Genomic DNA, 12,500 nt, shown 5'->3' with positions numbered 1-12,500 from the left:
ATGGATGTAAAGTGGTAGTGTAGTAATCGTTAATGGTGTGAATTGGGGTAGAATTTGATTATTTATAGGGACTCAACAAGAATGTGCTTACATTGGATTTGAAAGCTACCATGCTGTATGCAACTGGGAAGCAGGACTGCAGGACAGTGTTCCACAGGAGGGCAGTTCTAGGAAAGAAGCTTTTTTTTCATGGAATCTGCGTTTAGATTTAGGCACAGATAGTGAGTGGGGGAAATCGTTCGTAGTGGTTGTAGCTAGTCGAGTGTTTTTTTTTTTTTTGTGAAAGTTTGGCAAGGGGGAATCATAGATTGAGGTTCAGTCGAACACTTGCCATGAAAATAACGATAGAGCAATGTCTCTTCTGTGGGACAGAGGTTGCAAGGAAGAGAAAAGAGCATCACCAACTATGTTTTGAAGCCGGTTTGGATCTATCAACATCTATATTTATTTTATTTATAGGTATTAACAGTTAGGTACTATTTGGCTCATATTTCATTCTGGTTTTACTCTTATAAAATTTCATGAGTAATTTTATAGGGCATGGAACGGATTAAACGATTTACGTGTAAAACGCCTTTCAAGATCTGGAAAATTCAGGATGCAGAGGAGATATAGTTTGAAAAAAAAAAAAAAAAAAAAAGATGGAGACAGACAGACAGACAGACAAATATAGTGAGTTTTATAAATGAGATGCATTTTTACTTAAAGATAAAAGCTTTTTTTTTTAATATATTAAAACAGCTTCAGATAGGACAAAGTAGTGGTCTATTGTTCACGAGCGTGTCTGCCAATATGAAAGTGACTGGAAAACTACTGCCGAGATGTGCAGGCCGGTCAGAAACAACAATGCTTTAATGCCCTCAGCACCTGCTACCATTTCCTGTCCCTGCTGCAGCAAAACTTTCCAAGCGTAGACTGGACTTATCAACCATCTCCATACTTACCAATGATGATGATATTCCCCAGCTTCCTCCAGGTTGATCAGATAGTCTTCGTCATTCTGACAGAAGACTATAACACTAACAAAGCCAAGATCACAGTGTAGTATCTGTTCTAATGTTACATTTCATCTTTTCTGTCCTCGGTCGGCGGAGAAGAAATCTTTCATGGCTGATGCAATTTTTATTTTTGTTCCTATCCAGAGGGTCACTTTTGGGGGAGCTGGGTTTTTTCACCACTTAAAAACTGACCTTGTGTCTAACTCTGCCCTCGTGAGGAGGCAAATAACTTGGAACCTAACACACTAACAACAATGGAAAAAGCACTGAAGCTTCCGCGGTGAGAACATCTGCGATGTCCGCCCTCACAACCCGAAAGAATTTAGGGGTAGATTAAGCGAATAATTTGTTCTTGCCTGAAGCTAAAATAAAAGAACCAATATTTTGTCTGATTTTCGGTTCAAGTTAAGCATGCATTTTTAGTTTATGGATTATTTTCGTCGGCAAAAGTTTTAAAATAAACGCACCGGAAAAAGAACTTAATATCTTTAAACATTGCCCTGAAACTTGGATGAGAGTTAAACTACAGTACCCCCCCCCCCCACTTCACACATGCATATAAGTTAATGCGATATGGCAATTAAGCTACACAGAAATTTTTGTGTTTCATCCTCGTGAGGATTCGTTGGGCTATTATTGCTCTGTATATAGCTGTATATTTTGATAACTTACTACTTAGCTTTACTTATGTATTGAGCACTGTTGAAGTAAATACGAAAAATTGAAATATGAAATATTATATCCCCTTATAAATTTTATGTAAATATAAGAAATAATTATATATATATATATATATATATATATATATAAAGCGAAAAAAAATGAAAACTAAGTTGAAATTTGCAATCAAAATTTATCGTTTGACTGAATACTCCAAAAAACAATTTACAAAGTCTTTATTCCATGGAGTTTCAAAGAATGCCATTCTTGCTATTCTTCTCGTCAGAGGACAGAAAGAAATCAGTAAATCAAATTTGTAGCAATGCTAGAATTTGCTGGTTATGGTATTAAATGAAACCGCAATTGATTAAAAACAACGAGTGAAAAAATGTGGGTGATGTAAAAAAATAATATATATAAGTGAGAATGTGTGCGTGTGAGGACTTTTCTCAACCTATATACTCAACGATTTTTTGATCTGCAGACTTGAAATTTGGTATATATGGTAATCAGAAACGGGGAAAACTTTAATCGACTTCCATCCGAAAAAAGGGCTGCTAAAGGGTCAACATTGAAAAATTGGTACTTGGAGGCTCATCGGATTTTTATCTGTTTGTCAATTGTTTCATGAGGTTTGATAACACTTTTAAAGATCGTATCAAGCTAGTCTAATGGTTATCGTACTTGACTCACTGTCTTTAGGTTTTGGTTTCGATCTCAGTTCGAGTATTTTTTTTATTACCTACAAGAAATGAACTGTTGAAACGTACTCGCATGCACATGTCTCCGTTTTTTTTTTTTTACTTCATTTTTTTAAAAGGAATTTAATGTTACGTTTAATACCCGGTATATCTTCCAGTATGTATACAGGGTGACCCCCCCCCCAAAAAAAAACAAAAAACAAAAGCTAAATGGAGGCCATCTAGCACCGGCGTGTCACCGTGATTGTACCATATATATATATATATATATATATATATATATGATTATAACTTATTTTGTGCTATTTTATGACTATTCACTTATTTAATGCTTCCTTTTTAAAATTAAATGTTTTTAACTCTTTTTCAAAGTGTTTTTTTAACATGTTTTATTAACTACCTGTTCTTATATATATATATATATTATATATTATATATTATATATATATATATATATACAGGGTGACCCCCCCCCAAAAAAAAAGCTAAATGGAGTCAATCTAGAACATATGCTGTAGAACAGAGAAAAAAAAGGCCAAAGACCCTAGTGTTTTGATGTGATGTTTTGAATATAATAAACTAGTTATGACTAAAGTTTCATTTCATTCAGACAAAAGACTAAGAAACAGGCCCTAATTATAGTTGGGGCCCGTTTTTTTGGGGGCCACCCTGCATAAAAGAAAAGATAAGAGACAAAGATTAAAGTGACATTAGAAATTTGTTGCATAATCATGTCAAGAAGGTTGAAGCAGATTACATTAAGTTAAAGCGAAAGGAGAGGGAAAAACCTCTTTAAGTCATGGCATTTCATTTGTAGCAAAAACAAATAGAACTCTTTTCTTGTGCGTCAGTGCCTCCCCTAACTGTACGATATGGCACATACTGACCAATCAGAGGCATAGCGCAGGGATCTCCCTTACCCCCTTAAGGAACTATAACTGCTTCCGTCCCAGACAAGAAAAACTTTCTTTTTCCAGCGAGACGTCAAAGAGAGCTGACCCGTTTCCCCACTCTCTCTCTCTCTCTGTGCCTACATCGGTATCGACTGTCCCCACTTGGGAATAACTACCGGGCAAAGGCGGACGAGTTCTATCACAACTATATCCTAATGGTATCTCGCCTTACTTCAATAAACCTTTTCCTTGCAAGTTTTACAAAGTCGTTTGTTCGTTTATTCAGTAGCTTGTGTTGAAATATTTATTTTATTAGGGAGTGCCCGAAAAGCATTAACTCCACTCCCTAAACATTTCTCACCCAAACAGCAGTCATGTTCTTTTTTGGCATCTTTTTCTTAACAGTGAACTTATGTGAACGAGATATTAGGTCTCCTATGGACAGAGTCCCAATTTTTGGTGCACCCTTGTGGCTGCATCTGTAACAGTTTACGCCGGTGCTAGGGCTGTTCTTAATAAGCACAGTAGATTTACGTGTGACCTCTCTCAATATGGTCGCAGACTCACGGCTGCGATTATAGAGGTGGCTTTGGTTCCTAGTTCATATCAGTACCCTTGCTTTCCTTATTAGGACTCTCATGGCCAGAGTATCAAATTGTTGGTGCCTACTTGAGTTTGATGGATCTGGCATCAGGGAACCTCATAGCAAAAACCAGTTTTGCAAGCCTTCCCAGACCACCTCCCTAAAAGCCACCCAATATGACCAGCTGTTTGATGTTGCTTCCATAAACATCCAGTTGCTCATGAGCCGATCTAACGACAGTCAACTTCCTATGGGCTGTGAAGGTACCATTCATGAATGCCTCTTAAACTAGGACTATCTTCCCAACATCCAGTTGGTCTCTCTTGTCCATCTCCAAGTTGAGGGCCAATGCATCCCTCTTCAGATACAATGGAAGCAGACTTGCCATATCATCTACCGTTTGAAGTCTCACTTAATCTCAATTTCTTCAGTTACGACTTCACTTGCTGGTAAACGACTTCACTATATCACTGGTGTTTCCTATCTTCGCTAAGATAACAGCTGGAATAGCTTGCAAGCAGGACCCCCCCCCAAAAAAAAAAACGAGTTGAACTCTTAATTCTCAGCTTTGTACTTTTCTTTTCTTCCCAACTCCGCAAACGCATGTGAGTGAAATATCGTCTCTCCTCCAACGAAAAAAAAAAATATGTGTTATATGTAAAAAATATATGTGCTTCAGGGTTGCACTGCATTTATATTTGCCCTCTATAGGCCCCACAACAGCGGAGTTACTATCTTTAAGAGCATATCTGAGAAAATAGACCACATACTGTCTTCACATCCCTCGGCTAACATCCACATATGTGGTGACGTCATGATTTTGCCATTGCTTATGATCTCACTCAGATTGTTCGCGAACCCACCCGTGTGCCCGATACACCCGGTCAATATGCAAGCCTCTTAGACCTTTTTCTCTCAACTTCCCCTGAGCTATGTTCATATTCCGTTCATTCTCCTCTAGGATCCTCCGACCACTCCGTCGTATCAGTTAAGATAAAAACGAAATGTAAGAAGTCCCCAGACGTACCCCTCCACCGTACTGTATACCGATACTCTATGGCCGACTGGGATAGCTTCCGTACATTCATATCTGATTTACCTCTGCACTCCATGTTTAAAAAGGATGTGTCCTCTATAGTATCAGATCTGACCGAATGGTTAATTGTAGGCATAGACCAATTCATACCATCTAAAAAATTCCAACAAAAACCTAACAGCCAGCCATAGTTCTCCCCAGAATGTGCTGCTGCTATCGCGCACAGAAATCACTTTTTCCATAGCTACCAACGTAATAGATGCACTGAGACTAAAGCTGCTTTCAGGTCTGCCAGCAACCACTGTAAAAGAATAATAAAAAATGCAAGAGAGCTATATGCCCAGTCTGTTAAATCCAAGGTAGCTGATCAGCGGCTTGGATCCCACCAGTTTTGGCAAATAACAAATAGGATCCTGAACAGAAGTGTGCGTTCTATCCCAACCATTATCAATGGACCAGAGGTCATCTCGTCAGCGTCAGACAAGGCCAAACTATTTGCAAAGAACTTTGCAGCTAATTCTACCCTATGCGACGAAGGCTATCAACTCCCCATATTTCCTCCTATAACACAGAACAAGCTAGGTAACATACAAATATCCGTGCATGAGGTCGCCAAGCTAATAAAGAACCTAGATTCCAGTAAAGCAACTGGCTCTGATGGCATCCCAATTATAGTGTTAAAAAAGCTTCAACCAGAACTTGCTCCCATACTTACAAAACTATTTAAGCGCTGCCTTAAGGAGAAGTGCTTTCCGACTCCCTGGAAGACCTCATCAGTTTGCCCTGTATTTAAGAATTCAGGTGATAAGTCATCTCCCTCTCAATACAGACCAATAAGTCTCGTGTGTGTTATGAGTAAGTTGCTGGAATCCATATTAAATAGAGAAATAGTCAACCACCTCAGCAGGAATAACCTTCTTAGTGACACACAATATGGTTTCCGCTCTGCAAGATCTACCGCAGATGTGCTGACGGTTATATCCCACAGGATTAGTGAATCTCTTGACAAAGGGTTCCTTTCTAGGGCAATTGCTCTTGACATATCAAAGGCCTTTGACAAGGTATGGCATAAGGGTCTACTTCACAAGATTTCCAGCTACGGTATAACTGGAAATGTTTTCTCAATCATTAAATCATTTCTCTCCGATAGGCTCATAAGAGTAGTGGTAGATGGACAAAAATCGGAGGCCTGCAATATAAATGCTGGAGTCCCTCAGGGGTCAATCCTGGGCCCAACTCTCTTCCTGATCTACATCAATGACCTCCCTAAACACATACTTAAATCATTCGTTGACATCTATGCTGATGACACGACCATCTACGGCAACACATCAAAGGCTGTAAATGACAAAGTTCTCTCTGATTCTCTCTCCTCTGATCTCGAGCGCGTAATTCAGTGGGGGAAAATGTGGCTGGTTACCTTTAATGCATCCAAAACCAAACTGCTATCCTTACATCATCAACGCTCTGATCCCCATCTGGCATCAATTGTGATGGATGGCTCTCGTCTGGGTGAGGCCCCGTGTTTTGACAAGCTTCTGGGTTTGACCTTTACTCCTGATCTGAAATGGAACACGTACATCAAGTCTGTTGCCAAGGTCGCTGGAAAGATGGTGGGATCCTTCTACCGCTCCAGAAGATATCTCACTACAGATGCAATTCTCTATCTATATAAAAGCCAAGTACGTCCAAGGATGGAATACTGTTGCCATATCTGGGCAGGAGCTGCTAAAAACAGCCTATCCTGCCTTGACAGAGTACAAAATAGACTTCGTGGCTTAGTGGGGGATGCCCTTTTCTCTACCCTGCAACCTCTCTCCCACAGAAGAGACGTTGCGAGCCTGTCCTTGTTTTATCGTTATTTCCATGGCAGATGCTCGTCTGAACTCCAATCTCTGGTCCCCCCCTCGCCAATCTTTCACGAAAAACACCCGTCTAGCTGAATCAACTGTGACAAATTTCCCCTACTCTATATCTGTGCCTAAATCAAAACGCAGATTCCATGAACAAAGCTTCTTTCTTAGAACTGCACGCCTGTGGAACTCTGTTCCGTCTGCCTGCTTCCCTCCGGACTACAACTTGGATGTCTTCAAGTCCAATGTTAACAAATTCCTAATGAACCGCCCCCTTAAGTAAACATTTCAGCAAATCTCCTCACTAACGTAATGTACTTGCAATGACCCTTATCCCTGAGTGGCTTCCGGGCCTTGATAAGTGGTGATCACTGTGTAAAAAAAAAAAAAAAAGTCTTTTTATGCTGCCATCTTGAACCCTGACAGCACCTAAATTTACATTTATCTTCTTATTTTCGTCTTATTTTTTGTATTGGATCGGTTCTAGGTTCAAGTGCTTCTCTATATCGGGTACACGCCAACCATGGGTGCTTATTCTTGTGGCTCATCATACAATTTTAAATATTTAATAATTTCGGCTGTAGAGAGAGAGAGAGAGAGAGAGAGAGAGAGAGAGAGAGAGGAGGACTTAGCTAGCATGATAAATTATTCAATTAGAATATTAATAATAAATCATAATTTAATCTAAAGGGAGATAATCTGTTGAAAATGTAAATCGGAAATGCTCCTCGGAGAGAGAGACAGAAAGCGGTTGAATGTGGAAAGACAGAGAGAGAGAGAAGTCGAAAGTTGAAGTAGAGAGAAATAAAGAAAGAGAGAGAGAGAGAAAGAGAGAGAGAGAGAGAGAAAGAGAGAGAGAGAGAGAGAGAGAAAGAGAGAGAGAGAGAGAGAGAAAGAGAAAGAGAGAGAGAGAAAGAGAAAGAGAGAGAGAGAAAGAGAAAGAGAGAGAGAGAAAGAGAAAGAGAGAGAGAGAAAGAGAAAGAGAGAGAGAGAGAAAGAGAAAGAGAGAGAGAGAGAAAGAGAGAGAGAGAGAGAGAAAGAGAGAGAGAGAGAGAGAGGAATAGAGGGATAGAAAGATGGTAGTCGGATGGGGAAGTAGAGACAGAGAAAGCGAGAGAGATAGTCAAAAAAGAGTGAGAAAAAGAGAGGCTATAAATTTGTTCAAACTTCTATTTCGTTATCCATACCGCCCCACCACCACCCATGGGCAACGCAAGGTAGTCCTGCCAGTTCGATATAAGTTAAAGAATTTTCTCTTTTTAGCAACTGCTTTTTATTCACCGAATAAATCCATTTCACATGGCTTCACTCACTTATTCTTTTTTTTTTTTTTTTTTGCATTTCGGTTGAGGGAGAATGCAATGTTTTCTTGCCTGAATAAACAGGAAATCTGACTTTTTTCTGAAATGAATTCAATAATTATTGGAGAGGGAAGGGGAGCTAATGTGATTTGCCTAATCGATACTATCGCAGAATCGGCTAAATGGAGTTCAAATCCTATTGGGACTATTGTGGTCAGTTATGCCTTAATGCAACTGGGAGAGTATTGCGTCTCCAGCTATGAGTAAAATAGCAGTTTTTGTCCAATACATCGTTTAAAATAGATATTGTATTTAAGGCATTAGTGTTGAAAGTGTTAGCCTAGTGTCCAAGACAGACGCCATATTAAGTGGTGTTGAGTGTTTTTCTTATGCTAAGACTAGCAGGGGAGGGGGAGGAGGCGAAAAACACGCTTAAATATGATATTTTAATTTGTCCAGATTTCGTGGATATTATTATAGAGTCGTGATTTCAAAACTTAAAAAAAAGTATTTAGGTGCCATCAGCTAGAATTGAAACCGAAACCGTAGCATTCAAAGCTTGTGACGTTACCACTATACCAAAGTGACACGCATATAAACCAATTAAAAACTAAAAATGAACTAAAATAAATGTACGAAATGTTTAACGATTTTTTTCAATAGTGACCCATTTCTGACCCCTTAAACCGGCTAAAGACCCATAAAAGAAATTTGAGGCCCCTAGCGCCACTCTGTGGCTTTTAGCTTCGAAGGAGATAGAGTTTGGAAAAATGGAGACAGACATATAACCGTTTATATATTAGGTGTTTATCTAAAAACAAGACAGGATCATTCTCTCGTTTTAATCAACCAACAATTTCTTTTATAGTCAATGAACCAGTTTAAAATAGAGAACGACTTGCCATTTTTTTTTGTGCTAGCAAGAACGAACAACCTCGCTACTTTGACAACAGAATAATAAAATGTAAAAGTTACTGTTGAATGTCGTCTGCAAGGATCATATTAACGCATAAAGTACTTGGGAAAATTCAGTTATGATTTACACATTTCTAGAGATTGAAGGTTCAATCCTCAATGCAGGTGACACTCAAAATACATTTGCCAATTATTCAGGACTTCTACCCACTCATAGCAAGTGTTAAGACTATGATTTAACATTTTTAGTTCACGCTTTTTTTTTCTCCATCCTTATATAATTGAATCCTCTTTTGTAATTATAAACTTTTTAGAAGTTGGATTATGTAAGTGCTAATGTTACAGGAAAACGGGCTGTCCCCTTTTCCTGTAAGTAAGAAGAACATTAGATAAGTGGAAAATGAGATTAGGATAAACCGAGATTCGAACTTTGTAAGCAAGGTTCAGAAATAGATTCAGAAAATGGAATGTTAGAATTTCGCAGTGTTCAATTTCATATAAAATAGTTTAGATATGTTTTTATTGTAAAAAGAATTTAATTGTGCATTCTTCTATGGAAAGTGAATTAAAAAGGCCAGCTAAAAAATAATGAACAATACAATTTAAAAACATTGAAAAATAAGTTAGGTTGAAAAATAGCTCAGTGAGAATTCTTTGTTGCAGAAGTGTGTTTTGGAAATGTATGTTTAAGCCACGTGAATCGATCACGTTTTGAAACCACATGTCTGACGTCATAGCAAAAATGAATTCTCAATATAGGAGCTAGAGGCGAAGATCAAGGGCAGACGAGTCCGGATCAAACAATCAGAAGAGTCGGTCGGACAGAGCTGACATGATCAGAGGAGGGTTCCTTTAGAAGCGAAGGGAGAACCTTTAATCATATAGTACGACTTTGAATTCCTTGACGTCATCATCATTCGACCGGTCGAACCGATAAAGAAGTTATCACCATGTTTTTGTAAAACTGTGTCATGTCATCATTCAATAGCAAAAGGTAATGTGTGAAACATTCTTAATATGAACTTTGTCTCCATCATAGTTATTATGAACTTTATGTAACCCATCCTAAGTAATGTGTCTCTCCATCATAAGTAATTATTCTTCCCCTCCTGTGTTAAAAGAACTGATCACCCTCTCTCCTCGCTATATGTGATAAGAAGAAACATTCCAAAACTGTATACATGTACCCGTTACATGTCCCCGCCATCTCTCGATATATTATCTCGAATATGAAACCCCTGCTATACAACCTGGTGATACAAGCACCAAAATTGAAATTTGTCAGGTTTGCTTCTGCAGCCATCTTGAAAATGGCAGCCATCTTTAATTTTCTGATGGCTAACGTTATTTTCTTAAAATGCATGTTCTGAACGTCATTTTTGTTTGTCTTCGTGTCATCCTTCAACAATTGAAGTTAATGTGTTAATCATCTTATATGAACTTTGTATAACCCCCTTCCAAGTAATGTGTCTCTTCATCATAAGTAATTATTCTTCTCCTCCTGTGTTAAAAGAACTGATCACCTTCTCCTCGCTATATGTGTTAAGAAAAAACACCCCAGAACTGTATAAATGTATCTTCCCCTCATCAATATGAATGTCTCCATCCTATCCCTTTAATATGAAACCCACGGCTATACAGCAAGTCTGCAATAGGTTAAATTTAGTTTTTTTTTTTCCTGGGAATTTAAACTGCATTCTTATATAAATAAATAAAAAATGAGCTTCGAGGCGGAGCCAATATTAACCGTGTTTATCGCTTGAAAAAAAACAACAATAACAAATATCTATCTATCTATCTATCTATCTATCTATCTTGACTGTGGGGAGATGAGGATCGAGATATTCAACTTCAGAAAGTTAGTAAAGTCAAGGAAACAAAAGGCAGGAAGAGAATTCGAAAGTCTAAGTTCTAAATTTTCCATTTCGCTAAAAAACTAACAGAAATCGTTTCACGGGTCTGAATTCCCTATGTATCAATTTCCAAGTTTGTAGACTAAAGATTGGCAGAGTAGTTTGGTAGTGAATATCCTGTATACACCAACACACAGAGATAAGGTCAGTTTGTATATTATATTAATAGCCAATATTAACCGTGTTTATCGCTTGAAAAAACAACAATAACAAATCTAAATTTATAAGCGATAAAAATAAACAGTATAATTAATCTAGGGTTTCTGGCCTAACGGTTAAAGCACCGGACTGTAGTAAACATGGTCTGACGTTCGATCCCTAGAAACAGTTGAGCTAAGCTGACGAGAGGTAATTACCTCGAAACATGCGTGTACGTAGATTACTGTTTTAAAAATAATAAATAAATAAAATTGTTATATACGTCAAAACAAATTAAAGGGCGACTTTCTAAGTAAATAAAAAATGGGCTTCGAGGCGGAGCCAATATTAACCGGGTTTATCGCTTGAAAAAACAACAATAACAAATATCTATCTATCTATCTATCTATCTATCTTGACTGTGGGGAGATGAGGATCGAGATGTTTAACTTCAGAAAAGTTAGTAAAGTCAAGGAAACAAAAGGCAGGAAGAGAATTCGAAAGTCTAAGTTCTAAATTTTCCATTTCGCTAAAAAACTAACAGAAATCGTTTCACGGGTCTGAATTCCCTATGTATCAATTTCCAAGTTTGTAGACTAAAGATTGGCAGAGTAGTTTGGTAGTGAATATCCTGTATACACCAACACACAGAGATAAGGTCAGTTTGTATATTATATTAATAGCCAATATTAACCGTGTTTATCGCTTGAAAAAACAACAATAACAAATCTAAATTTATAAGCGATAAAAATAAACAGTATAATTAATCTAGGGTTTCTGGCCTAACGGTTAAAGCACCGGACTGTAGTAAACATGGTCTGACGTTCGATCCCTAGAAACAGTTGAGCTAAGCTGACGAGAGGTAATTACCTCGAAACACGCGTGTACGTAGATTACCGTTTTAAAAATAATAAATAAATAAAATTGTTATATACGTCCAAACAAATTAAAGGGCGAATTTCTAAGTAAATAAAAAATGGGCTTCGAGGCGGAGCCAATATTAACCGTGTTTATCGCTTGAAAAAACAACAATAACAAAATCTATATATATATATTTTAACATTTTTTACTCTCTAGGCTTTTTTTTTTTTTAATCAATATTTATTCAAGATGAATTGCTTAAAATGTTCATAGCTAATACCTACTTCATTTTGATTTAATAATTTTTTCTTTCTGGGGATGTAATAATCGTTAATTTTTCATTAAGACAGAAAAAATATGTAGAGTTATGCAATGTGGGAGTTTAAGTTTTCTTTAATATGTACTGAAAGTACAGGTATCTTATTGTTTCTCCTTAGAAACCATATGCATTTAAATCATGAAATATCTTTCTTCTTTCCCAAGTTGTTGAAAGATCTTTTATGGTTCCTGTACCTGACCTTAAAATCAATTTGTTACGCCAATAGAAAGGTTTTTTAGACTGATTATCTTCTGAGTGCACCGTTCCTAAATTACCTCGCCAAACAATTACTTTTATTTCTGCAGTTATTTCTATTATTATATCTTTTG

At 37.5% G+C, this 12,500-nt stretch overlaps 1 protein-coding gene across 1 annotated transcript in view; it reads right to left on the bottom strand.

The window, feature by feature from the left end:
* Positions 1 to 3,628, bottom strand: part of LOC145263034 (uncharacterized) — a 64,826-nt gene extending 61,198 nt beyond the window's left edge. Inside the window, exon 1 of the mRNA XM_080119866.1 lies at positions 3,614 to 3,628. Coding sequence (XP_079975992.1) covers positions 3,614 to 3,628 — 15 coding nt within the window. The remainder of the gene's footprint in view (positions 1 to 3,613) is intronic.
* Between the last annotated feature and the right edge of the window lie 8,872 nt (positions 3,629 to 12,500).

The sequence above is a fragment of the Euprymna scolopes genome, chromosome 38, assembly GCF_053919585.1.
Source record: "Euprymna scolopes isolate OS-2025 chromosome 38, ASM5391958v1, whole genome shotgun sequence".
Lineage (NCBI taxonomy): Eukaryota > Metazoa > Mollusca > Cephalopoda > Sepiida > Sepiolidae > Euprymna > Euprymna scolopes.
Note: the sequence above shows the minus strand (reverse complement) of the source record. Positions and strands in the feature narration are given on the sequence as shown.